The 26,300-nt window shown below is 42.9% G+C and overlaps 2 protein-coding genes and 1 non-coding gene across 3 annotated transcripts; 2 read left to right on the top strand and 1 right to left on the bottom strand.

The window, feature by feature from the left end:
• Positions 1-18,693: 18,693 nt before the first annotated feature.
• Positions 18,694-19,110, top strand: LOC120287257 (1-aminocyclopropane-1-carboxylate oxidase homolog). Its single transcript, XM_039299996.1, has 2 exons — positions 18,694-18,903; positions 18,982-19,110. Exons 1-2 carry the CDS (start codon positions 18,694-18,696, stop codon positions 19,108-19,110), a joined length of 339 nt encoding a protein of 112 aa, XP_039155930.1.
• Positions 19,111-19,321: 211 nt separating this feature from the next.
• On the top strand, positions 19,322-21,739 carry LOC120286783 (1-aminocyclopropane-1-carboxylate oxidase homolog 1-like). The gene is made up of 2 exons (XM_039299281.1): positions 19,322-19,633; positions 21,590-21,739. The coding sequence occupies exons 1-2, from the start codon at positions 19,322-19,324 to the stop codon at positions 21,737-21,739; spliced, it is 462 nt and encodes a 153-aa protein (XP_039155215.1).
• A 3,698-nt stretch (positions 21,740-25,437) lies between these two features.
• Positions 25,438-25,540, bottom strand: LOC120287932. Its single transcript, XR_005546187.1, has one exon. It is a non-coding gene; the product is annotated as a U6 spliceosomal RNA (small nuclear RNA).
• Positions 25,541-26,300: the final 760 nt, after the last annotated feature.

The following is a 26,300-nucleotide window of genomic DNA, read 5'->3' as shown; positions in this document are numbered from 1 at the left end:
ACAGCAACAGACCACCAGCCGTCAGTCATCTCAGCGTTATAACAACAAGAGACAATTTACTCCTCTTCCTGGATCTCCATCACAGGTACTGGCAGTCCTCCGGAAAAAGAACCTCCTTTCGATTGAGCCAAAACAACCCAACGCTGAAAGTTTTTCCAACTATGATCCGTCAAAAATATGTGACTATCACATGGAAGAAGTGGGGCATTCAACTGACGAGTGCTTCGCCCTCAAGAGTCGAATCCAGAACCTGTTGGACACTAAAGCTTTCTCATTCCAAGACAATCCGCTCCTTGATCACACCGACAAAGTAAACGTGGTATTCAGTTTTGAAGATAGTCAGAGCAGAAATGTCGAAGCACATACCGCTGACATCTATCAAGGACTGGTGAAGGCCGAGTATTATTCGGGCAATGAAGTGCCACCCTTAGCAACGAGAGAAAGAAGGGCCGGATGACATGACCACCATGTTTGGAGACCTTTTCATGGACACCGTCAATGAAGGATCGTAAAGGGAAATGGGTGCAGCCCACTCGAGTAGAACCTTTTTAATTTCCTTTCATATTCCCCTACGTGGGAACTTGTACATCTTTCTTAAGTCGGCTTGTTTTTATTTTCAACATCGGTTCCGCTTGAGGAACTAACTTTTGAAAACACTTTTCCAAAATGTAAATCCACCTATTAAATAAAGTTGAAAATATTTTGAGAGCATGAGGCGGTATCCCAAACCAGCCCGGTGACGCTATCCAACCATGAAAAATTATCATCCAAGGAGAATACTGAGGGCTGGGCTTCCTCATGCTTTTTCTCCCCCAAAGACGTCTTTTGAAAATAAAAAATGTTTCATCACCCAAAAGCTTTTGTCAAAACAAGATGATAAATTTAAGCATGTTTGTCTTTTTAACTCACTTACTTCATGTTTCAGAAGATCATTCCCATCCCCTTTGACTTAGTGTGACAGGGGGGGCATTTGAAACAATTGCATCATGTGGGCTTGCCAAATTCACCTTGCCAAGAAAACAGGGACAAACAGAAAGAATCATCCCATTTCAAAAATGGTGAGTCTTATCCTCTGAACATAATGTCAAAATGACGTCCTCTCTCTACTGGAGACAAAGGATGGGACATAATAGGCATAGGCATACTATTGAACTTGAAGCATGCATAATATGATAGCTCAAGGCAGGATGCTGTGGTTTCATCAATGAGATTTCCAGCTTTGACAAGCCAAGAAGCACAAGAAATGGATCTTTTCTCTTTCTTTGAATTGGCTACTATCAACAGGGAGAAAATCCAAACAGTTGAAACGATCTCTAACCCCTATTCAGACGATGGCTTAGGGCTTAAAAACCTCACTTCGTGCTCCAGATGCATACTCTCCCAAGAAGTAATTGCCATCAAAGAATTGGAGATTTTGATTGTCCATCTCAGATTCCATAGAAGCTTGAGGTACATGATTTTGCCCAATGGCCATATAGTCAAAGACAGAAGAAAAATTCCAAAGAAGGAAGGCGTTGAAGGTAAATCGACAACCATCAATCATGCATACATGGCCATGAGTGATGAAGGCCAATCGAAAGAAATGTCAAACTGTGTCAAGACGAAAAGGCTATCATTGACATTCAAACATCATCAGGAGTCAGCAAATACAAACTTTGGAGAAGAGTAATTTGGTATCGTTTCCAATACTCCCCCCTCTTTGAATTCACTTTTGACATATTCCCCCTATTGGTAGGAAGCATCAGGATTCAAGAGCCAAACTTGATGGTTAGGTTTGGCAAATCAATATTGGCCAAGCTAGTACGTGGAAATGACCCACATCAAATTCACCTGACTCTGTGTAAAGAAGGACATGCCATCCAGGAGCCAATTCAGAGAATAATTGACCTAACGAAACAAGGGACATAGGACTTCGTGTCCCCCTTCTCACTTCAGGTTCACCCAATCATCTACAAGCCAGTGAAGGGTAAAGTTGTATCGATTCAAGTTATTCGACTCTTGAAAGAGTTCATGACTAACACATTCCCTCTTGTTTGTTGCAGGATCACCTGACTGTCAAAAGCAAGGATAATGAATCAATGAGAAGCATGTCTTGTTTGTTACATGATTACTTGATTGTCAAAAACAAAGATAACAAATCAAAGAGAGGCATGAAACTCTCCCAAGCAAAATGGCGTCTCAAGTATTGCCCAAAGCAAATGACAGAAAATCTTCAGGCCTCAACTCACATTTGATTTTGGCCAGACTAATTGATCTACTTGTACATCTTCTCTTCTGCAGGGGCAAAAGCAGAGATGCCCGATTAGATTCCCAACCCCGACTGATCATTCATGTGTCATATCCCTAAATCAATGGGAACAACTATCGACACCCATTTGCAAATAACCCTTTTGATGTTCAAAATCTAACATATTTGGAAATACCATTATGTTAACTCCTAAAGTTGTCAATAGTGTCTTTTTTGAGTCAAAACCATTAACTTGTTTTGAAGAGTTCAAACTCCATCATATTCGAAATGTTGCATATGAATTATGCATGATGATCTTGCCTGTCTAAGTCACTGATTCCACTAAGGATTATTAGAATAGGCAGCTAAGTGAAGAATACAAGATTAATTGAGCATGCTGGATGAGGCGCGTCAGAATGATGAAAGGCAAGCCATATCCTATACACAGTCCCCCATCTATACACTTGTGAGATGAGTGCAGAAGATTCCATGGCCGCAGGGTAAAGAGTTCTCTCGCGAATGGTACGATAACCAAAATAGTGAGAGGCATTCCATCGCTCACCCCATTGAGCCCCATACATTGGTGAAGCTTCTCTCATACCCTCATCAAGAACCACCCCACACTGGGGCAGAGTAGAGGCAAAACAGCATCACAAGGTGAGGAGAGAGATAGAAATTTTCTTGCTTGCACTTGCATCAATCTTCAAGTGTCTTTATTGCATATGAACACTCGCGTTAATTTAAGTGCCCTAGAGTCATGAAGAGCAATTCTTTCTTTACACGCTTGTATTCATTGTACAACCCAAGTGAGTCTGTAATTTTACCCTCACATCAAGACAAAGCAGAAGTTATTATAGCCTGAGCGCCAATTGAAGATGAAGACTCAAGAGTCTAATAACGGTGTTTCGATTAAGCTTGCCAAGATCAGCTCTCAAGCAACAAGAATGAAAAAGCAGGGGCATAAAAAAGCAGTGTACCTGGTAAAAGCAAGGTCAATGCCCATATTTGAAGAACTGGAATAAAAAATAAGGGCATGAAAAAGCAGCGTGCCTGGTAAAAGCAAGGCCAATGTCCCCCAGTCAAAAATGCAACCAAGAAAAAGTTGTCATTGTGGTTCAATTGATAGAGCCTCCATCTGACAGTGAGAAGAAAGACCGGTGACAAATGCCAAGGCAATCACCAGCTCTCACCCTTTTACACATGAGTCAAGCCTACATTGCATCCCATTGTAAAAGTCTCTTTAGACTAGGGGCACTTCAATTAACGTAGGATTTCATATGTCTATAAGCATCGCTCGAAGAAGTACGAGCAAGATTATTCTATCTCTTTTCGCAGGTTTCTTGACTTGTAAACCCGGAGATGATCGTGCAACATTTTCGTCCATCAGCTTCAACCTTGATGGTCCCCTTCGATGAGCCACGACCAAGACTTCATCACGGTTTCAACAAAGACCTCACATTGGTAAAGTCGTACCGTTTGCGAGAATACTGACCCCGCCGACATGACGACGGTGAGATAGTGTGGTCCTTATGAATCCTGCATCAATGGTCGGGATAGCATTTTCCATGAGAGTGAGCGGAAAGTCCTTTCTGCATGAAAGTCCTCATCCGGCATGCTCGAAGCATCTATATTCCGAATAAATGTTGTCTTTCAAAATCTTCCCTAGTGGAATTCGAATGATACAAAACTGACAAAATTATCATGTATGAATCTCATTTGAACTCATGAATTTACAGCATATACAATCATGTGTGCATACTGTGCAAATAACCGACATACTCTTAGAGATCAGAGATATTGCCAGGTAAGCATATCCCTGTCCTCATTTGTCTTAAAATACCTATCACTGTCTAGGTACTCTCTTCTTGACACTCAACCTATTCGAGTTGTCCCTGGAGTTTCGATACCTACTATTGTCTAGGTATCCCTGTTGTCTTTGAGTACCGGTCACCGTTCGGATACTCCCTTTCCCTGACACTCGACATGTTCAAGTTGTCCTCAGAGTATTGATACTTGTGACTGACCAAGTATCCCTTTATCGTTCAAATACCTACTGTTGTCTAGGTATCACCGTTGTCTTTGAGTACCGGTCACCGTTCGGATACTCCCTTTCCCTGACACTCGACTTGTTCAAGTTGTCCCCAGAGTATTGATACTTGTGACTGACCAAGTATCTCTTGGAATACCTACTGCTGTCTAGGTATCCCCATATCGTCAAGTACCCACCGTTGTCCAGGTACTTTCTTTTCATGACACTCAACTTGCCCGAGTTTTCCCTAAATAATAGCAGCTGTTCAAGCATTCCATTGCTTTGTGTGCCTGCGCCTACCCAGGTATGCTTTCTTACACTTGGACCAACTGAGTGGTCCCAGGTTGTATCATTAAATACTTGTGTTCATCCAAGTATTCCAGTACTTTGTACACCTGCAGCTACCTAGGTGTTCCAACCCTTTTAAGTGCCTACGGCAATCCAGGTAAGCCTCGTGCTACATTCAAAATTCCAATTACCAGGAGGTGAGAGACCTTCATGAATATCTTAGGTACGCCCTCGATATTCCCTTTTACCAGGAGGTGAGAGACCTTCACGAATATCCCAGGTACGTCCTCGATATTCCAATTTACCAGAGGTGAGAGACCTTCATGAATATCTCGGTATGTCCTCGATATTCCTAATTACCAGGAGGTGAGAGACCTTCACGAATATGCGAGGTACATCCTCGATATTCCCATTTACCAGGAGGTGAGAGACCTTCATGAATATGCGAGGCACGCCCTCGATATTCCCAATTACCAGGAGGTGAGAGACCTTCATGAATATGCGAGGCACGCCCTCGATATTCCCAATTACCAGGAGGTGAGAGACCTTCACGAATATCCCAGGTACGCCCTCGATATTCCCAATTACCAGGAGGTGAGAGACCTTCACGAATATCTCAGGTACGCCCTCGATATTCCCAATTACCAGGAGGTGAGAGACCTTCACGAATATCCCAAGTACGTCCTCGATATTCCAATTTACCAGGAGGTGAGAGACCTTCATGAATATCTCAGGTACGTCCTCGATATTCCGAATTACCAGGAGGTGAGAGACCTTCACGAATATGCGAGGTACGTCCTCGATATTCCCATTTACCAGGAGGTGAGAGACCTTCATGAATATGCGAGGCACGCCCTCGATATTCCCAATTACCAGGAGGTGAGAGACCTTCACGAATATGCGAGGCACGTCCTCGATATTCCCCTTTACCAGGAGGTGAGAGACCTTCATGAATATGCGAGGCATGTCCTCAATATTCCCAATTACCAGGAGGTGAGAGACCTTCACGAATATGCGAGGCACGTCCTCGATATTCCCAATTACCAGGAGGTGAGAGACCTTCACGAATATCCCCAGTCGTCCTCGATATTCCAATTTACCGGGAGGTGAGAGACCTTCATGAATATCTCGAGTACGTCCTCGATATTCCGAATTACCTGGGAGGTGAGAGACCTTCACGAATATGCGAGGTACGTCCTCGATATTCCCATTTACCAGAGGTGAGAGACCTTCGTGAATATGCGAGGCACGCCCTCGATATTCCCACTACCAGGAGGTGAGAGACCTTCACGAATATACGGGGCACGTCCTCAATATTCCCTTTACCAGAGGTGAGAGACCTTCATGAATATGCGAGGCATGTCCTCGATATTCCCACTACCGAGGAGGTGAGAGACCTTCACGAATATGCGAGGCACGTCCTCGATATTCCCATTACCAGGAGGTGAGAGACCTTCACGAATATCCCAGGTACCCCTTCGATACTTGTGATCATCCAGGTATCTCCAAAGAGTTTGTACCTGTGATCGTCCAGGTACCCCTCCGATGCTTGAGATCATCCAAGTATCCTCCAAGAGTTTGTACTTGTGATCATCCAAGTACTATCTCCCAACAAATGAGATGCCCTGAGAAAGGTCGGTGCATCTCCCGTCAAGGCGACCGAAGAAAGGTTCGGGTCCGAGACAAACCACTGATTGTTTTAACAGGCGACCGAAGAATGGTTCGAGTCCTGGAAAAACAATTTCCTGTCACGGCGACCGAAGAATGGTTCGGGTCCGAGACAAACCGTTGATTACTCCAATAGGCGACCGAAGAATGGTTCGGGTCCTGGAGGAGCAATCTCCCGTCAAGGCGACCGAAGAAAGGTTGGTCCTAGACAAACCACGATTGTTTTAACAGCGACCGAAGAATGGTTCGGGTCCTCGAAAAACAATTTCCCGTCACGGCGACCGAAGAATGGTTCGGGTCCGAGACAAACCGTTGATTACTCCAATAGGCGACCGAAGAAAGGTTCGGGTCCTAGACAAACCATTGATTGTTTTAACAGCGGCCAGAAGAATGGTTCGGGTCCTGGAGAAGCAATTTCCCGTCACGGCGACCGAAGAATAGTTCGGGTCCGAGACAAACAACTGATTACTCCAATAGGCGACCGAAGAATGGTTCGGGTCATGGAGGAGCAATCTCCCGTCAAGGCGACCGAAGAAAGGTTCGGGTCCTAGACAAATCATTGATTGTTTTATACTGAGCGACCAGAAGAATGGTTTGAGCCCTGGAAAAACAACCTCCTCATATCACCAGGTAAGATGACGCCTTGATACTTGCCAAACTCGGGGCTCACACCCTATCTCACTCAACCGGTAAGTAACTACGGTATCTTCTTATACGTTTTAGTATATGTAATGTTATATCGCTCTTTTCCGCATAGAGTAATAGGTCATAAACAAAATATAATCTGCTACGCGCGCGTGGATAAAGTTTAGGCATCAGTCTGTCTTTGAATGCAACCTCTGCGAGCTCACCTTCAAAGAGGGGCAGCTGTTGACGCCTAAAATTAGGCTTTATTATTATTTTGTTTTCGGATAATAAACCAAAAAAAGAAACGAAAAAGAAAAGCGAAAGCGGAAAGGCAGCCCCCCTCCCCACGTGGGCCTTTAGCCCATCGTTGCCTCAAGCCCGGCCCCCTCTGTGTCGTCTTCTTCCTCGCGCCACTGAGGAGCACGCGCGAGTAGGCGCAACGCCGGAGAAGCTTGAGCGGACGGCGAGAAGGATCGAAGGCTGCAGATCCTCGAAACCTCCCACTGAGAGACTTCAGACGGGGGGCCGAGGACGAGCAGGCTGAGATCCAAGAACTCGCGGCCGGAGACGAGGAGAGATCCGAGTGGGTGGAGGCTACACACGCAGAGCGGACACGAGAGAGAGAGAGAGAGAGAGAGGCTAGCCGAGGCTTGGGGTCCCCGAGAGACTTCGGGAGCTCGAGTTCAGGCCGGCCGTGGTGTGGTGAGCTCGGAGGGGTCCCGAGACTCTTCGGGGAGCTTGACGAGCGAACCCGAGGAGAGAGAGAGTGTTCCGGCGAGATCCGACCAAGACCAGCCTCGCCGTCACCGTGCTCGCCACCGTTTCTCCACCATCGCGAACCGCCCTCCCGCCGCCCGTCCCCGTTCGAGAAGGTAAAAAAGCGTCGCCGTTACCGATTCTGCCGCCGCTGATGTCGCCTTCGTCGTCGCCGCCGCCGTGGTCGCGTCGCCGACAAGCATCCGGTTTCCCCCTCGCGCCGCGGATTCGCAAAAACCCTAGGGTTCGCGATTTTCCGGGTCGCGAGTCGGGATCCAGGTCTAGAAACCGGGTAGGGTTTCACGAGATTCGGGAGCGGCGGGAGTCGGGTCGCGAATCGGAGCCGGGTTGGGTAGGGTTCGTAGGGAGCCGGGTCGCGAGGTCGGATCGGATCCGGGTCGTCGGGCCGGGCCGGGCGTCCCCGAACGCCCGCCACGGCGTCGTTTTAATGTAAAAAAAAAAAAAGATAAAAAATCCAGCCGGGCCGCGTGGCGGTCCCGCACTGCGCTCGGTCGCCCGGCCGGGTCGGGACCAACCCGCGGATCCAACCCGGGCCGGTTTTGTTTTATTATTTTAATATAAAATTATATTATAATAAATAATAAATAAATAATTTATTTTCAAAAAAAATAAAAAATGTTTTAATTTCCAAAAAAATCCAAAAAATCCCTTTTATGTCAAAAAAATGAGAAAAGACTCAAAAATGTTTTTCCTCCCGAAAATGCATGGAAAATCCCTCGAATATCCAAAAATCCTTAGGTTTAAACAAGATTAGGTACCGAAAGGGTATTAGTGATTAACTAGTGTAATCAAGTCCCCGATCCTAATTTCTCAAGGTTGAGAGTGAGTATTTCTCCGATACTTCACTTGGGTTTCTAATCAACCCACCCCAAATCGATTAGTGGCGACTCCATTTTAAAAATTGAATTACAGGTTAAAAACTTGAACCATTAAGTCATGAATTGGTGGACTTGGGGAGAGTCCGGGCTTAATAAATTCAGCCGAGCCATTAGCCTCTTAGGCGCTCGCACTGATTGGCGCCAAGAAAAAAGAGGTCGCGACACTCTCTAGGATCAAATTTTTTAAATAATTTCTTATCGTCTCTTTCCTCATTTTTTTGGGTCTTCCTTCGTACACACACTTCAAAGAAGTTTATACTCCGATGGAACTGGTTCAGATTGTTGCCATTGTTGCCAATCTTTCATGGGGCAGCATCTTTGAATTTTTTACCAAAATAATAATGCCTGTATAAAATATTTTTTTTTTCTTGCTAGATACTTGATAGTTGTATTGTCCTGACATCAATAAAACTGATGCTAACCTGACGTAGTGTCCAGATTTCTTGCAGGATGCCAACATTGTGATATATGGTGGACTTTACTTGATCAAATGCTATCTATGCTTGCTCCATCTATGTTTAAATCAAGAATTTTCATCTTTAACTGTACCCGCTAGTTATATATTATTCATTGGGGCAATCTTGTTTTCCACAATGTGCCGGTCAATAAATGTGCTCCAATGGAGGCACATACTTAAAGCAATAGTCCTGGTCTTATCAGAACTGCTGTCTTACTTTGAAAGTCTATGTGGATCTACTTGGTCAATGGATGGCTACCTTGTTGGATAAATTTGCAGAAGCGTGAACTAACTTATTTGTCATGTTTAGTGTTTAATATTCTCTTCTTATAAATCCAATTTGCACTTTTGTGATCTTTTCTATCGTTAGAAATTCTTTATGAAGAACATTGAACTGGTGGCTAGGCATATTACGCTCTGTCAATAGACGGCGTATCAGGACTGCTGTCCTACTTTAAAAGTCCATGTAGATCTACTTGGTCCATGGATGGCTACCTAGTTCAATAAATTTGCAGAAACGTGAACTAACTTATTTGTCATGTTTAGTGTTTAATATTCTCTTCTTATAAATCCAATTTGCACTTTTGTGATCCTTTCTATTGTTAGAGATTCTTTACCAAGAACATTGAACTGGCAGCTAGACATATTATGCTCCTACTAGAAGGGATTCCCTGAGTCGTTCAGGTCCTAAGCATCCACAATGCCCCCCTCCCCCCTCTGTGCTTCAAATTTTTGTTTTTTCTTTTAAGCTTTTCTTTCCAATTTCTACTCCGTGAATTGGTGTCACATATGCAGAATTTTTTCAGGGGAGTGATCCTCATAGAATCATTTTTCAATTGGCTGCACTTGGAAGTATTTTTTATATTATGTTATCAGAAATGCCAGAATATTTTCAGGGGAGTGATCCTCCAAATTTTTCGGGATGCCAACAATTGTGAGGTATGGTGGACTTTACTTAATCAAATGCTGTCTATGCTTGCTCCATCTGCGTTTAAATCAAGAATTTTCATTTTTTACTGTCCCGCTAGTTGCTTATCTTTATATATTATTCATTGGTACAATTTTGTTTCCCAGAATGTGCTGCTCAATAATTGTGCTCCATTGGTGGCACATACTTGAAGCAATGGTCCTGGTCTTATCGGAACTGCTGTCTCACTTTAAAAGTCTATGTGGATCTGCTTGGTCAATGGATGGCTAACTTGTTGGATAAATTTGCAGAAACGCGAACTAACTTACTTGTCATTTTTAGTGTTTAATATTCTCTTCTTATAAATCCAATTTGCTCTTTTGTAATCTTTTCTATTGTTTGAAATTCTTTACGAAGAACATTAAACTTGTGGCTAGACGTACTGCACTCTGTCAATAGATGGCGCATTACGACTGCTGTCCTACTTTGAAATTTCATGTGGATCTACTCGGTCAATGGATGGCTACTTAGTTCAATAAATTTGCAGAAACGTGAACTATTTTTTTTGTCATGTTTAGTGCTTAATATTCTCTTCTTATAAATCCAGTTTGCACTTTTGTGATCCTTTCTTTTGTTAGAGATTCTTCACCAAGAACATTGAACTGGCAGCTGGACATATTACACTACTAGAAGGGATTCCCCGAGTCATTCAGATCTTAAGCACCCACGATGGTCACTCGTGGATAATTCTTTTTGCCACGCCCTGATCCTCGAGCACGCATACATCCTTCTACTTGGTCGATTTTATAATGCGATATCTCAGGATTATGTATCGCCGACCCTTTCATTTTCATTAAGCACATGTGGAAGCAGTTATAAATCCCCAGACAATAAAATGATGAGGTAGAAAAGCAAGGCAATATTTTTCATATTGAAATCCACAATCATACTTTTATACATGGCATAACTCAAAGTCTATTCACAAGACTATTCATAACATTCTAGTCACACTCTATATACACGACACAAGGTTCACAAAAGAGGATGGGATCCCAGTCCTCATCCGGGTTGTACTCAAGATCATCTTAATCCCCTTCTGACTCTTCTTCACTAAGCTCATTTCCTTCAAGCTCTTCATCTTTTTCTGGCTCATCGTCCTCTTCTGGTTCCTCCTCCTCAGGCTCATCTACAAGCTTGAAATGTTGTCCCACAACCGGAATGAGACTACGTTTTAGCAAGTTCTACCCTACTAAGACTCGATTAGAAAACCAATACACTAACCGGGCTGCCTATGCACACACGGGTCAGAGGACTTACCTTGGCCTGAGTTCCACCTGCATATTAGCACAGTTCAATAGGCACCCAAGCAATCACATCACAGATCGATATCCCGATCAATTGATCTCGTCGATTTCATGTCAGTCGGACCATTCCTGAGTCATTTCAATTCAATCAATTAATTCACGACAAATGGATCAAATCATATCAATGATTCCATCTATACTCGATAATTATTCTCAACGTTCCAATTCAACATTCCCACTCAAAAGTAGACTCAAGGCTCTAAAGGTGACCCAACACGAAGTTTTGTCATTGTGCGGTACTTAGTCCTTAACCACAAATAACAATAGTATAAGGCATTAGAGGTAACTCACACGAAATCCCGCTATCGTGTAGTACTTAGTCCTCCACTACAAAAAGCAATAGTATAAGGCACTAGAGTTAACTCACGCGAGATCTTGCTATCGTGTAGCACTTAGCCCTTCACTATGCATGACAATACTGCAAGGCACTAGAGGTAATTCACATGCGACTCAGGTCGCCATGTAACATTTAGCCCTTGACTACAATAAGCAATGGTATAAGGCATTAGAGGTGACTCATTGAAGTCTCATACTCGTGTAGTACTTAGTCACTTACATGCTCACGACCCATCGAGTTTCCTCAACCCGACACACATCACCTTAATTCCCCATAGTCAACATGCTCTGACTATAAGCCATCACACAATTATTCACTCCCGGCCAAAGACATTGCGCTTCGCACTTAAATTCCTCAATTAAAGTAATGTCTTGGCCTAATTTCTTCATATTAAAAATACCTGATAAAATATCGTGCGTAGGCACATGGCTGACCTTATCCAAAATATAATATTTTCCTTTACATAACTGCCACATTTTCTGTAGTCAACTCAAATATTTTTGGCATTATCAATCGATGCCCGGTTATTTTTCAATTAATAACCAAAAATTATTCAGTTAAAGAATAATTCCCAATTTTACAAATAATTCAATTCAACGCAAAATAAAGCTCAATTAAATAAACGGATTGCACCACGACAATCAGCATAAATTTCCGGTCATCGGCTATCCCTACCTAATTTTCGGAAAATAAATAAATAATTAAATTAATTTCGAAAATTAATAAATAAATATGATAAATCCAATTTAGGCCCGTAATGCCTAATTGGAAGCCAAATCGGATCTGGAAAAATCCCGATATGCATTCAATAAATAGTATAGGCAATTCTCTAGCTAAGTACACTAACCACTTAACTAATATGCAATGCAATTAACTAATAATCAGTAATCCATGCTAATCTAATCACCTAATTGCACTTAATTAAATCTAATCAACCCCTAAGCATCATTAGTCTACTAAGAAAGGATTAGTGAGATTACTCACTTGTGCAAAGCGAAGACCATAACACCGCGACGGCTGCCGAAATCCAAATTTTCGGTGGCGTCGGCGAACACTTGGGCTGGGCCTGAAGCGAGCTGAACTAAACGGGCTTCGCTGACTTCTTGGGGCTAACTTCAAGTGAGCTGGGATTAGGCCTCAAACACTGGGCTTGTTGGACTTGATGGGCTGAACAAGAAAGCCCAAAGGAGTTGCTGAAGGGTTGGGCTGCGGGCTAGACTAGGTTGCGAAAACAACAACTTGCTGGGCTGAGCTTGGGCCAAAACTTCTGCTGACTTGTGGGCTGATTTTTGCTTGGGCTAAAATCAAATGGACTTGCTGGAATTGAAGATGGGCTGAAGTCGCGGGCCTCAAGACTGGACTGGACCGAAAATTTTACTAGGCTTCAAGTGCAAGTGGGTTGAGCTGCTGCAGGCTTGAAGACTTCTGGAAATGCTGGGCCCAAAACCTGGATCCGTGGGCTGCGTTTTGGGCTAGCTTCGCTTGACTCCACGTTGCCAAAAGGAGACAGAAGCAGCGAAGATGGATGAAGCCGAAGGAGCCGCGAGCGAAGAAGCAGCTTGCTGGCGAAGAGAGAAGAAGCGGAGCAGCAGCTTTGGTGATCTTCAGTGCTGGACAATGCACGAAGGAGCTGCGGTTCAATGAAATGGCGTCGCTTGAAGGCTTCTGCTGAAGGTTGACCGAGTGAAGACGTGGCCTGCAGAGGAGAAGCTGGCAGACGATCGTGGAGCTGTGGGCGGTGAAAGCGGGGTCAACAAACCAGGCTTGCGGGAGCAAGGTTTGACCGAGACTTGGGCTGATTTCGTGAGCGAATAACACGGGCAGCTGCAGGGAAGTTATCACGTGGATGCGGCTGAGGAAATCGAGCAGGTGGATGGCATGAGCTGGCATGCGGTCAAAGAGCAGCTGCACTCGGTGGGGCTGCTGAAGATTGACTCGGCGAAGCTGCTCTACGCGAAGATTTATGATGCAGCAACGAAATCGAAGAGGGGCATACGGTGACGGTCTTCCTCCGAGGCTTCGGTGGGTGCAACGAATAAAAGAAATGAAAAGCAAGGCAGAGACAGCTGGTCTCTTGACTGAAGCGCAATTCGCACGAGGAGAAAATAAAAAGGACCGGTCAAGTGTATGGGAAAAGCCAAATGGGGGGCCAAAGGATAGCAATTCTTATCTCCTCCATTAACTCAATGTCTCCTTTTACTTTCCACCCAAATTTTCCACTAAAATAGTCCAAATTGAAGCTATTTTGATGAAGAAAAATCCCGCACAATTTTCTGTAAGTTCTCGACACTCAAAGGCTCGGCTTGGAAGTATAAATTTCCTTTAATTTCACCCATACGAATTTCCGCTAATTTTCCGCAACATCCGAATCAATTTTCCGCAAAAATCCCGGAATCTCTAAAAAAAAATTCAGAGGATGAGTCGATGTTCCAAAAATAGTTCGTGACACCACAGAACTTTCAATTTCTGAAATCGAACTCAAATTCACGGTTAATTTTACTCTAGCACGCTTTCAGCGTGACCTAGGCTACTGGGTAGTTTTCAAAACTTTTTAGGGCAAATGACCCGTGGTCGATTTTCTTCAAGTCACATTGAACCCACTCTACACATTGGTGACTCTCGGTTGTTATGAAAATCTCGAGAACTCAATTACAGACACAGGGTACCAAAACGACAGTAAAATCAAATTAGTTTCAGTCGATGAGAATTTTCCAATTTAGTGGAGTCACCCACGATCGGCCACACATCTCAGTCGAACCGACCTATCTCTGATCTCAATTTAATTGTTTACTGTGTCGTAATGACCTCTAAAGATGAGCACGATTGAGAAGCCAATTTCTGGTCGAATTCTCAAGTTCATTGCCTTAAATTTCTTTAATGGCTTACCCAGCTAGTCTAGTTATCTTGAGAGTGGTCAGCTCTGAGAACAACCCTATAGACGCATCAATGAAATACCCGATTAATTCAATAGAAAACAGGTTGAAAATCTGAGATGTCACACTTTTAAAATGGTAGTAGTTCTTTTATCCTAGAGCAATCTCTTTGAGTGAGGATGTTGTCCAAAGAATGTTATATATGATGCGGTGGTCAATTATGGCTTAGAAAAACTGAGCTTTCTCTTGATTTTGATGATCCCTTCACAGCTAGCTTTGGTTGGGTTGGTGGACTGGGAGTATACTTAGATCATCTTCAGGTTTGGGTGAAAGCTGAAATCCCTATAATCTCCTGCTGCATAGGCTCTTGTAATTTTTGTTGAATCTCATTCTTGAGTTAACTTTCTTGGAGTGGTTAGATCATAAAATATCTTCTAATTCCTTTATAGGTTGCAGCTTTGCCATATTAAAGAAGTGGCTGAGTTGATGAAATGCGGAGTCCGGGCTTTGTTGGTAATTGGTTAAGCTCCCACTTCTTGGATATTGGGAAGCTTTTGGTTTGGATGTAACTTATTCTCTGGTTCTTTCGTGGCTTTTTGGTTAAGGTGGGACCATCATTGTTCAGTTTTATTTTCTTTGTAGGTCCAAATATGGTCGATGGAAGAAGTTTGCCTCATTAAGTCTGATGTGAAGTGTCATTTAACTTGTGATGGTTCTTTCAACGTTGATGGATTAGAGGAATTATTTCACTGGACAAGCTATTTATTTTTTGGCACATTCGTTATATGGCATCATCCCATTTTCCCCGTCTCAGCATTTTGAATACATATATGAGTTGTTCTAATATTTTGTATTGTCTGCTTATAACATGACTAAGAATTTCATTACTTCATGAATTGAATGGCTATCAAGTGTGTCAAAAAACATCCATTATTCAAGAAATGTTTGATCGCATTGTCTGCTTATGATATGACTCAGATCTTTGTTACATCATGAAGTAAATGATATTGAGAGTGGCAAAATGAAAAATTCATTTTTCAAGAAATGTTCATTCTTCATTGTCATACCTTCTTAGTTTGTGAGTATGTGTTTTTTTTTTTTTTTTTTTTTTTTACTTTATGTCACCATTCTCCATGTGCATGTATATGGTTCATCCCTAAACCTTTTGGTTATGCTTTTATGATAGGGTGTCTAAGGAGTAGCTTCACTAGCTTCACTGCCACCTATTTGACATACATGCAACAAGAGAGTACTTAGTCTTCTAGCTGAAATAAGACGAGTGGGTTTGCTTTGCCTATATTTTTCACAGCTGTATGCTTCTTTTTGGTACAGGAACATTGTTTGGGACATTTTTACAAATGAGATGATTTTATAGGTGAAATAGGTTGTTTTGAGTTTGCAGCGCCACCTTGATTTTAGGTGCTCTTTGATCATTGGGACTGTGAAGACTTTTCTGCCAGGACCTGATATTTACTTTGTTGCAAACTGTCGGCATCTCATTCTGAAAAAAGATGAACTGGTACAGGATGATGCAGCATAGTCATTGAAACATAAATTCCATTGGCATTGCTTGCTCTCTGACCAGCTGCTGATATTCTCCATTTCTTATCCATCACAAAACTGTGTTGTTTCATTTACGTTGTGGTCAGCAAACATGGGTGGTCAGGCTGGGAGGATCAGACACTGGGCGCTTAGTTGGCATATGTCATTTTGTAGTTTTTTAAGACAAGTGAAATTGAAGTGGCGGATGATCATCCTGCTGGGAATAAGCTTTGGTTGAAGTTTTAACTTATCTGTGGTAAGCATGACATTTAGTCTACATCCCCTTCTCATTTCTTATGATATCCTAATGTACGGATGTTGACCTCCTCCTTCATGCGTATAATCTAATCTTTTCATCAAGCATAGCTATTGAAGCTCTGTAGGGTTATGAGTTAATAGATCTCCATTTGCTGCATGATCCTTGGCCAATGATGATGTCTCCCAGATATTTTAATTCTACGAGGGTTGTTTGGAGTCATCTACTTTGTAATTGAGATATTAAACAGTTTCTTTATGATCGATTTCTTTTGCTTTAATATTTGCTTTGAAGGCACAAATAAGCATGTGGCAGGGTCTATTTCGTGAAAATAGTTGATGAATGTTCTGATTGTATACAAAAGGTTTATCAACCTCATTAAGGTTTAAGTATGCCTCTGATCATATTAATCAGTTTAACGGGTTCCACGCTGTATGGATTTATTCATTCTTTTGATGGGGCCTTGATGCAGTTTGGAACGATCACACTAAGGATGTCATGTGAGGATGTTAATGTATCAAGCTGTTAAAGAGTTCAAGTTCTTGAGCTGGTTAATGCAGGAGTTTATCATCTAACGCAGTTATGTTCAGGTGAGCTACCGAATGGTTGATCTTCTTTGTGCATTTGGGTGATGAGTGATGTCTGAATCTTTCTATATGGATTGTTCATAACTGCTTAAATTCTGCAATATCTGGTTTATAATACTTCATTGTTAAGGATTAGAGGGGATGCGACAAATCCTTATCTAGATTTGGTTTACAGTTCTCTTCCTGTTGTAGGTTGGAGTCTTCTTATTGCAAATCATGATGAATATGTAATAAAACTAAGCCATCCTATTGGCATTCAACTATTTTACACCGAAAGGACGATATATTCTTATTCAGAAAAAAAAAAAAAAAACTAGAAACCAGAAAAATCTTAACTAGATTACATTTATACTTTCTCTAAAGAGATGTCTTTGTTACTCATATATCAATTTGCTCAAGGAAAAGCGGGCACGTAAATAAGTCTTTATTCTCTAGGCCATTGTTGAAATCCTAGACATTTTAAACATAAAAATTACTGCAAAAGTCCTAAACTAATTGCAATTGTGTTAATTTAGTCCTAATTTTTTTTTTAGCCAATTCAATCCTAACCCTTTTGCATTTATATCAATTTAGTCAATCCGACCAATTTTGGCTAGCCGACATTAATGTGGACACTAACGTAAACAATTTTTTTATTAATTTTTAATTTTTTCTTTAATTTTTTTTGTTTTTTTTTTGTCCTCCTTCCTTCTGCTGCCGGTTAGAGGAGTGGGTTGGCAAGGCTCCCCCTCTCGACCACTAGTGAGGGCGAGCCTCACCCAACGATGACGAGGTTGCCCTCGCCATCGCGAGGCTCGGCCTCAGCCAGCCATGGCAAGGGTTGGCTCTTTAGTGATATCAAAGGGTTGCTCAGTGGAAAGGGTACAACGTACAAGTAGCTAATGGTTCCTCTTCTCTTAGTACTTGAAAGAGATGCTGATATGGCCCATCGCATGAGCTGAGCATCACCCCAATGCAGACATTTAAGTGTTAAGCTTGTGTCACGGGTCGGCAGTTTCTTGATCGCGGAATAACCCGCGCGACGCCGAGCAAGCAGCATTCGTTAGGCTAGCCTCCCTTCTATAGTTGTTCCAGTGAACAACATAGCGAGTAGCTCTTTTATACAAGATCGTACCACGTCCAATTTCACTCTAGTGTCTAATCTATCGAGTGAGACAGCAAACCGCTTTAAGCTCAACAACTGGTTTCGGCTTGCCATGGCTTCATCAGGAGAACAACATCAGCTCCCGACCAGTTTGTACACGAGACCAATCTCGCCTTCAAAGCTCCTGAATAATATAATCCTCTATCACAGAACTCCTAATACTAACTGTCCTAACGCCTTTTTGACAAACCAGTTGAATTCATCTTTTATACATCCTTACTCTTTACTCGATAACCTCAAGCTTTGCTCCTAAGGGTTCACGGGTACGGGGGAATCATGGACCGCGACACTTGTCTTGGTGCTTTCTCAGATGGCTCATCCTATCTCTGAAAAAGAAAAATACGAGTGAGGTTGTGATTATGGTCCATTTCGAAATCGCAGTAGCGAGGGAAATCGTGTATACGAAACGAGAATTTGTCAAGCGGCGGGAAGATTCATAAGAGAGATGAAGGAAGAATTGAGAGGAGGCGGCCTCTAATTTATAGAATATTTTTTTCTTTTAAATGTGGTCGGCCCCAACGGTCCGCCAAATGTCCTTGCCGTCGTGTCGGTAGCGACGGTGACCGTTTGGGCCAACTGCATTTTAAAAATGTGGTCGTAGTCGCCTGTCTCTTCCAGTGTCCTCTGCTCTACAGTGCATCCGAATCTCCTCCATTTCAACACCTCATGCAACTGAAAACTGAGCTCCTTCCGCATAACATCGCTGGCGCACATGAACCTTCGCTGACTGACATGGCGGCAACCAACTTCGACGAAAACCCTGACAGAGCAGAGCATGAGTACGACCGTGAGAACGAATTGAAAGCCTTCGACGTGAAAGGCCTGGTCAACTCCGGAGTCTCCAAGCTCCCTCGTATCTTCATCGACCGCCAGCCTCGATCGCCCGACCGTTCCGGTCCCACCGAGACAAGTTTCAGCATCCTGATCGTGGACTTGGAAGGAGTTCGTGAAGATTCTGGCAAGCGCAGGGAGATAATCCGTAGAGTTGGCTAGGCGTGCGAGCATTGGGGCTTCTTTCAGGTGGTGAACCACGGGATCGGAGATGGAGTCCTGAGCAGAATCATCGATGGCGTGAAGAGGTTTCAGGAGCAGGAGAGCGAGGTGAAGAAGGAGCTGTACTCTAGAGATGAGTCGAAGAAGGTGACTTAGAACACCAACTTTGATTTCGAAAGAGCACCGGTCGCGAATTGGAGGGATTCGCTGTGCTGCGTTATGACTCCTCACCCGCCGAATCCAGAAGAGCTTCCTCAAGTTTGCTGGTAACCTGTTCGCAAAAATGCCGATGCTCCATTTCGCGACATTCAAGAACGTAAGATGCATTATTCAATTATCTGTGTGCTCTGCTTGCAGAGATATAATAATGGAATATTCAAATCAACTAATGAGACTGGGGATTCCCATCTTCGAACTGCTATCGGAAGCTCTGGGACTAAATCCCAAGCATCTTAAGGACATGGGCTGTGCTGAAGGACTGTACTTCATCGCACACTACTATCCGATATGTCCCGAGCCAGACTTGACTCAAGGTCTGAGCAAGCACACCAATAGCGCCTTCCTCACGGCAGTATTGCAAGACCAGACTGGCGGCCTTCAAGTCCTCCATGAAAATCACTGGGTAGATGTCAACCCCGTTCACGGTGCTCTCATGGTGAACCTAGGCGACATGATGCAGGTAAGCCTGTTCAACATTGTTCTTTACTTCATGGGTGTCCTATGTTTGATTGTTTGCATATTCCCCTTCCAATATTCCAGTATGAAGGGCGACTGCTCAGCTATAAGAACTCAACTCCCTCATGGTTGATTCCCTTTCTATTACATTTGAATTACTTCCATAATCTGCTATCTTTTGTCCTTCAAATCATTCAAGGACTAAATATGGATAGATTGATATGTTCAAAAAACACTTGAGATGTACTGGAGTAGTCCACTGCTTGCCCCAATCGCAGCATTTTATCATGTTTCATAAAAAATTTTGAAGTGTAACAATGGTAGGAGTAAGAGGATTCTTCTGAAAGCATATGGAAAGCATAGTATGGATAATGGTGGTCCAAAATTGATCTCTCCCGATAAAAGACCGGTTTTCATGCTGGAGGGAAGCTAATGTGAAATATGGTAAAAAACTGTCCATTCTCCGACGCGCGGACCCCTGGAGTGCCTTAACTTTGGCCAAAGAAATACTTAAGTGCCATAACTTACGAAAGGTACTAAGTGCCAAAATCGGAGTAAAATGGATCATTTGAGTGCCAATCCAGCCAAAATCCGGCCAAAATGTCGACGTGTCACTTTTCCGGCGAACTGAGCCCAAAACAACGCCGTTTTGCACGCTAACGTGGCCAAAACGGCGTCGTTTTGGGCTAACGTGGCAAAAATATATATATAATTACTTGAATTAAAATTATTTAAAATATTTAAAATTAATAATTTTAAATTAAATTTAGTTAAAATATTTTAAATTAATAATTTTAAAATTAAATTTAATTGAAATATTAAAAATTAATAATTTAAAAAAAAATTTTAAGGAAAGGGAGGGGAGGCGGGCGAGGGATTAGCCCTCGCCCGCCGCCGACACCGCCCCACCGCCGCCCGCCCCGCCGCCGCCGGAAGGGGCGACGGCGAGGGATGGTCGGCCGGGGTCGCGAGCCTTGGCCAGGGCTAGCGACCCCGGCCGGCCGGCGGCGAGGGCTCGCGAGCCCGCCCGCATCGGGTGAGGGTCGCGGCCCTCGCCACAAATCTAGGGAGGGTCGCGGCCCTCGCCCAAATCCGGCGAGGGCTCGCGAGCCCTCACCGCCGGCCGGCCGGGGTCGCCGACCCCGGCCAGGGCCCGCGACCCCGGCCGATCCTCCCCCGCCGTCGCCGACCTCCCCCTCCTTTTTTTTTAAAATTAATTTTTTTAATTATTAAATTTTTAATATTTCAACTAAATTTAATTTTAAAATTAATAATTTAAAATATTTTAACTAAATTTAATTTTAAAATTAATAATTTAAAATATTTTAACTAAATTTAATTTTAATTAATTATTTTATTTTATTTTTTTGCCACATCCCCAAAACAATGCCATTTTGGCCACATCGCGTGTAAAACGACGTCGTTTTGGGTGCGCTTCGCCGGAAAAACGTCACGTTGGCGTTTTGGCCAGACTTTGGCCAGAGTGGCACTCAAGTGATCCGTTTTTCTTCGAATGTGGCACTTAAGTATACATTTCGTAAGTTATGGCACTTAAGTGTCTCTTTGACCAAAGTTATGGCACTTGAAGCGTTCTTTTGCCTCCATTCTCCCTATTTTCCTGATAAAAGAATTTTTCTGTTGCCTGCTTGAAATTAAGCTTGAGTTCAACATTGATGTTTTCAATGATGTGGGCATGCTGGTATTGCACAACTTGCTTATGCTTGTAGGAGTAGGAAATGTTCAAGCAATTTTACTTTGGCAATTTTTTTCACCTACTGGATCAGTTCGTTCTTTTTAATGGCTTGATCGATGGAGATATATCATTCACGTGACTCATTATTGCAAATTATTAGTATTGTTCTTGAAAGTGCAGTCTTCAGTAAACTATCTTCATCTGTGCATTTGAATTCTCAGAGAGAGGAGATTGATTAGCTAATACATTTGGCTATCTTTTGCGTAGTTAATCACCAATAGTAAGTTCGTCTATCACAGAGTATTGGCAAAGAACGTCAAACTGAGAATCTCGGTGGCTTGTTTCTTTAGAACGCATTTTGGGCAAGAGGATTCTCCCAGAAAGTATGGGCCGATTATGGAGTTGTTATCGGAATAGAACCCTCCGCTCTATCGAGAAACAACTGCAAAAGACTATGTTAAATATGTAAACTCAAAAGGTCTTGACGGGGTTCCTGCAATAGACCATTTGAAGCTGTGATGAGTAATCAATTTGAAGCTAGTTCCTACGCAGAATGTCCGACTCATGGTTTTCTTTAGTTTCAGATGTATTGTAATTGCAGCTTAGAGAGCTGCTTAACTTGTATGTATCCAATAAATAGTGTTCACCACTCGCTGACTTCACGACTGTCTCTATTGCCACAAGTTTGCCCGGCGACGTAGGTGGTTAGGGCAGTAGCATTGGCGGAGATGGGTGGGGTTAAAATCGATATCCTCTTGCATGATCGGAGATATATATGATCTAGGGGTACAATCGAGTCCAATCAAGCCAATGCACAGTTCAACGCATGAGCTTGACTTGACTCCATTCTTTCAAGGCTTGATACTCTACTTGAGGTTTTGAGCTTGATTTTTTTAACTCCAGCTCGACGTGAATAAAGTTTCGGTAAAGTAGAGCTCGGCAACTCATCTTGATTGGTAAATACAGTGGACTCAAAACTTGAGTTGAATTGGAACTCTAGCTTATATTCTTAGGATCCACCATGATTTGAAATTTGATAATCATTATCTATTTATTCATCTAATAAAGTATATATATAATATGGGAGCTCTCTAGGGTGCGATTTCTTCACTGTTCCTGTGATCTAATGTGCGGCTGATTCTAGCAGCTTTGTCTGGTGGTTGAGGCTGTTTTTTGGAGGCAAAGCGCGTCTGGTAGTGTCACGCCTCGATCCTAAATTACATGCCCATCCTTCTCCTAGTCGATTAATAGCGACGTTCCAGGATGTATCGCCGGCCCTTCTTGTTTTAATACGCATACGAAAGCATATAATAAACCCCAAACAATAAAACATTGGGATAGAAAAGTAAGGCCATATTTTTCACATCTGAAAACCATAACCACACTTTTATACAACGCAAACCACATAGTTATATAATACAATACTATTCGCTAAAGGTTGAACTATCACACATTAGTTCTCAGCCTAGGGTTTGCAAACAGAATGGGATCTCAGTCCTCATCTGAGTCGTACTCAGAATCCTCCTCAGGATCATCCCCTTCTTCAAAATCTTCCTCCTCGGGTTTCACATCAAGGTTCTCCTCCTCAGGTTTCTCCTCCTCAGGCTTCTCATCAGGGTCCTGAAATGATTATACAATAACCATTGAGACCACGTCTCAGCAAATTCTACCCCTTAAGACTCAATTAGTAAACCAATACGCTAACTAGACTACCTCTACACACATGGGTCAGAGGACTTACCTTGGCCTCAGATTCCATCTGCATATTAGCACAATTCAATAAACACCCAAGCAATCACATCACAAATCGATATTTCAATCAATCAACCTAATCGATTTCATGTCAATCAGACCATTCATCGGTCATTTCACTTTAATCAATCAATTCACGACATTAGATCAAAGCAGTGATCAATCGACCTAATCGATTACATGTCATCTTAACCCTTTTTCTTGGTCGGCTCATCTCATACTATCTATAAGTCTGTTCATATCAGGACTACTTACTACTAAGCTGATAAATAGATAGTATAGCTCACTTTTGAGATGATCGGGTATACTGCTCTCTGCTAAGCTGCCATATTGCCCTTAAGTTGATATAGTATATTAATAGTGCTCAATCTAAACTAATAAGATATACTACTCTCTGCTAAACTGCCATATCACCCATAAGCTGATATAGTATACCGACATATTCCATCAAAACTAATAAGGTATATTGCTTCCTGCTAAGCTGACATATCGCCCGTAGGCTGATATAGTATACCGGTATACTACTCTCTGCTAAGCTGACATATCGCCCGTAGGTTGATATGGTATACCATCTCAATCATACAATCAATTCCATCTTTTTGTCATTCTCGATAAAGTAGCTGTGTGTGGAGACACGGTCGGCCTTAGCCAAAATATAATAATTTCCTTTCTATAAATCCCGCCATTTTCTATAGTCCACCAAATATTTTTGGCATTATCAACCGATGCCAGGTTATTTTTCAATTAATAACCAATGGTTATCCAATTAAAGAATAATTCTCACTTTCACAAATAATTCAATTCAACATAAAATAAAGCTCAATTAAATAAATGGATTGCACCACGACAATCAACATAAAATTCTGGCCCGTAATGCCTGATTGTAGGCCAGAACAGACCGAGAAAAATCCCGAGATGCATTCGATAAAAAGAAGTACGTCTCTACTTGCTAATTACACTAATCAATCACCTAACATGCATCATTAAAGTCACTAATTAAATTACTCTAAACTAATCTAACCACCTAATTGCACTTAATTAAATCTAATCAACTCTTAAGCATAATTAGCAAACTAAGAAAGCATTAGTGAGTAAAACTCACTTGATTAAAAGCGGAGACCGAATCACCATGACGGCGGCGCGACGGCGCCGAACTTAGGCTCGTGACGACACCCACGGGCTTGGACCAAGCCTAGAATCGGCCCAACAAATCTCAGTCCAAACTGAGATTTATTAAAGCGTCGGACCGGGCTTGGCTTCGGGATTGGGCTGCTGCTGGGCTTCAAGACTCGGTCGAAACTTCAATCCACAGGCTGGAAAAGGAGACTGAATGGGCTGAAACAAAAACTGAACTGGGCCTTGCTGGACTTCAACTGGGCTTGCGACAGAAGATGGACTGGAGTTTGATTCGTGTGGGCTTCAAACTGCTGGAGTTTTGGACTGCGGTTGGGCTCGAAATGGACTAGTCCACAGCTGGAGGTTGGGTCGAACGTGCGAAGATGCTGGGCTCAACGTCAGGCTTTGCTGAAGCTGCTGTTAGAGTCTTCGGGCGACATTGTCGACGACGAAAAGACCTGAAGGAACGGCTGATGAAGGCCACGCGTGGAGACTGTTACTTCGGTCGAAGGAGACCGAAATCACGTGAGCTGGAGAAGACCACGCGGGCATCACTGCTGCTGCTGGTTGCTGACTCGTGAAGTGGCTGAAGTCTCAATAGACGAAGGGACGCGCAGCAACTGGCGCACGGAGGAAGCTGCTGTTGGGTTGCTTCAGTTGGCGAGAGAACTCGGTGGATTTATGGGGTCAACGATGGAGCTTCTGTTTGCCGCTGGGTTGACTGGTGGGGCTCCAAAGCGTGGACGTGTGGCATGGCTGCTAGCAGAAGAATCGGTGGGTGCTGGGCGACGATCTGCGAAGCAAAAGATTGAAAGAATAGCAGAGGTGGATAGGAAGGAAATGAAAATGAAGAAGCAGAGAAGGTGATCGTTTTTCCCTGGGCGTGCGAATGTGAGGCCGAAAGGAAGAGCCAGCGTACAAAGTAAGCTTGGTGAGGGGGACTAAAAGCCAATTAAAAATCTCATTCATCAATGCTTTAGTCCACAAAGTCCACACATATATTTGCATTGATGGTATGTCCCCCTTAATACTTTTTTTTTTTTTGTGCAGGAGGAACCGGCTTGCAGCCGACAACCGCGCCGTAAACCCCCTGGTGACGCTAGCGCAGGATCCACCACCACGGCGTCACGCTTAATACACCTAGCGTCTCTGCCAGCCTCCTTGTGTTGCAAGGGCTTCGAACTCCTCACCTCTCTCACAAAAGATCACAGAAGCCTACCCAGTAGAGCCACCACGGCAGGTGGTCAAAAAATTTGGACCATTTCTCGATTTGTGCATGTCATCCTTGCGTAGGGGCCATGCTAATCTACTCTGTATCGTTCCAATTTTATCGGATGTCTCCGAAGAGACTCCCCCTTAATACTTTCCACTCAAATTTTCCACCAAAATAGTCCAAATTAAAGCTCAAATTGAAGCCCTTCCCATGGATCCAAATTTCATTTTTTAAGCTTCAATTTATTTACTCAATTCCCCAAATTGAGGTCCGATTTGATGAAGAAAAATCCCACACAGTTTTTTGCCTGTCCTCGACACTCAAAGGCTCGGCTTGGAAGTCCAAATTTCCTTTAAACGAGCCCATCCGAATTTCCATCAATTTTCCACGACGTCCGAATCAATTTTCCATAAAAATCTCGGAATTTTTGAAAATTCTTCGGAAGGATGAGTCAATGTTCTTAAAATAGGTCGTGACATGATAAGACTTTCAATTTCTGAAATCGGACTCCAGTTCGCGGTTAATTTCCATTCGACGCGTTTTTAGCATGATCTAAACTACCGGGTAGTTTTTAGAACTTTTTAGGGCAAATAACCCATGGTCGATTTTCTTCGAGCCACTATGAACCCACTCGACTCATTGACGACTCTCGATTATCATGAAAATCTTGAGGATTCAATCACGGACACAGGGTACTGAAATGACAGTAAAATCATATTAGTGCCGATCAACGAGAATTTTCCAATTTAGTGGAGTCACCCATGATCGGCCACACATCTCAGTCGAACAAACATATCTCTGATTTCAAATCGATTTTATACTGTGCCGAAATGGCCTCTAAAGATGAGTACAGTCAAGAAGTTGATTCCTGATTGAATTCTCAAGTCTATTACCTTA

This window comes from Eucalyptus grandis, chromosome 8 (assembly GCF_016545825.1).
Source record: "Eucalyptus grandis isolate ANBG69807.140 chromosome 8, ASM1654582v1, whole genome shotgun sequence".
In the NCBI taxonomy this organism is placed as follows: Eukaryota; Viridiplantae; Streptophyta; class Magnoliopsida; order Myrtales; family Myrtaceae; genus Eucalyptus; species Eucalyptus grandis.
Note: the sequence above shows the minus strand (reverse complement) of the source record. Positions and strands in the feature narration are given on the sequence as shown.

What these genes read in the sequence shown, in the direction of transcription:
- LOC120287257 (XM_039299996.1), top strand. Translation starts at nt 18,694, where the DNA reads ATGGCGGCAACCAACTTCGACGAAAACCCTGACAGAGCAGAGCATGAG. An exon ending in TGATCGTGGACTTGGAAGGA is followed by an intron (nt 18,904 to 18,981) that starts GTTCGTGAAGAT and finishes GGCTTCTTTCAG; the next exon opens with GTGGTGAACCACGGGATCGG.
- LOC120286783 (XM_039299281.1), top strand. Translation starts at nt 19,322, where the DNA reads ATGGAATATTCAAATCAACTAATGAGACTGGGGATTCCCATCTTCGAA. An exon ending in ACCTAGGCGACATGATGCAG is followed by an intron (nt 19,634 to 21,589) that starts GTAAGCCTGTTC and finishes TCTTTTGCGTAG; the next exon opens with TTAATCACCAATAGTAAGTT.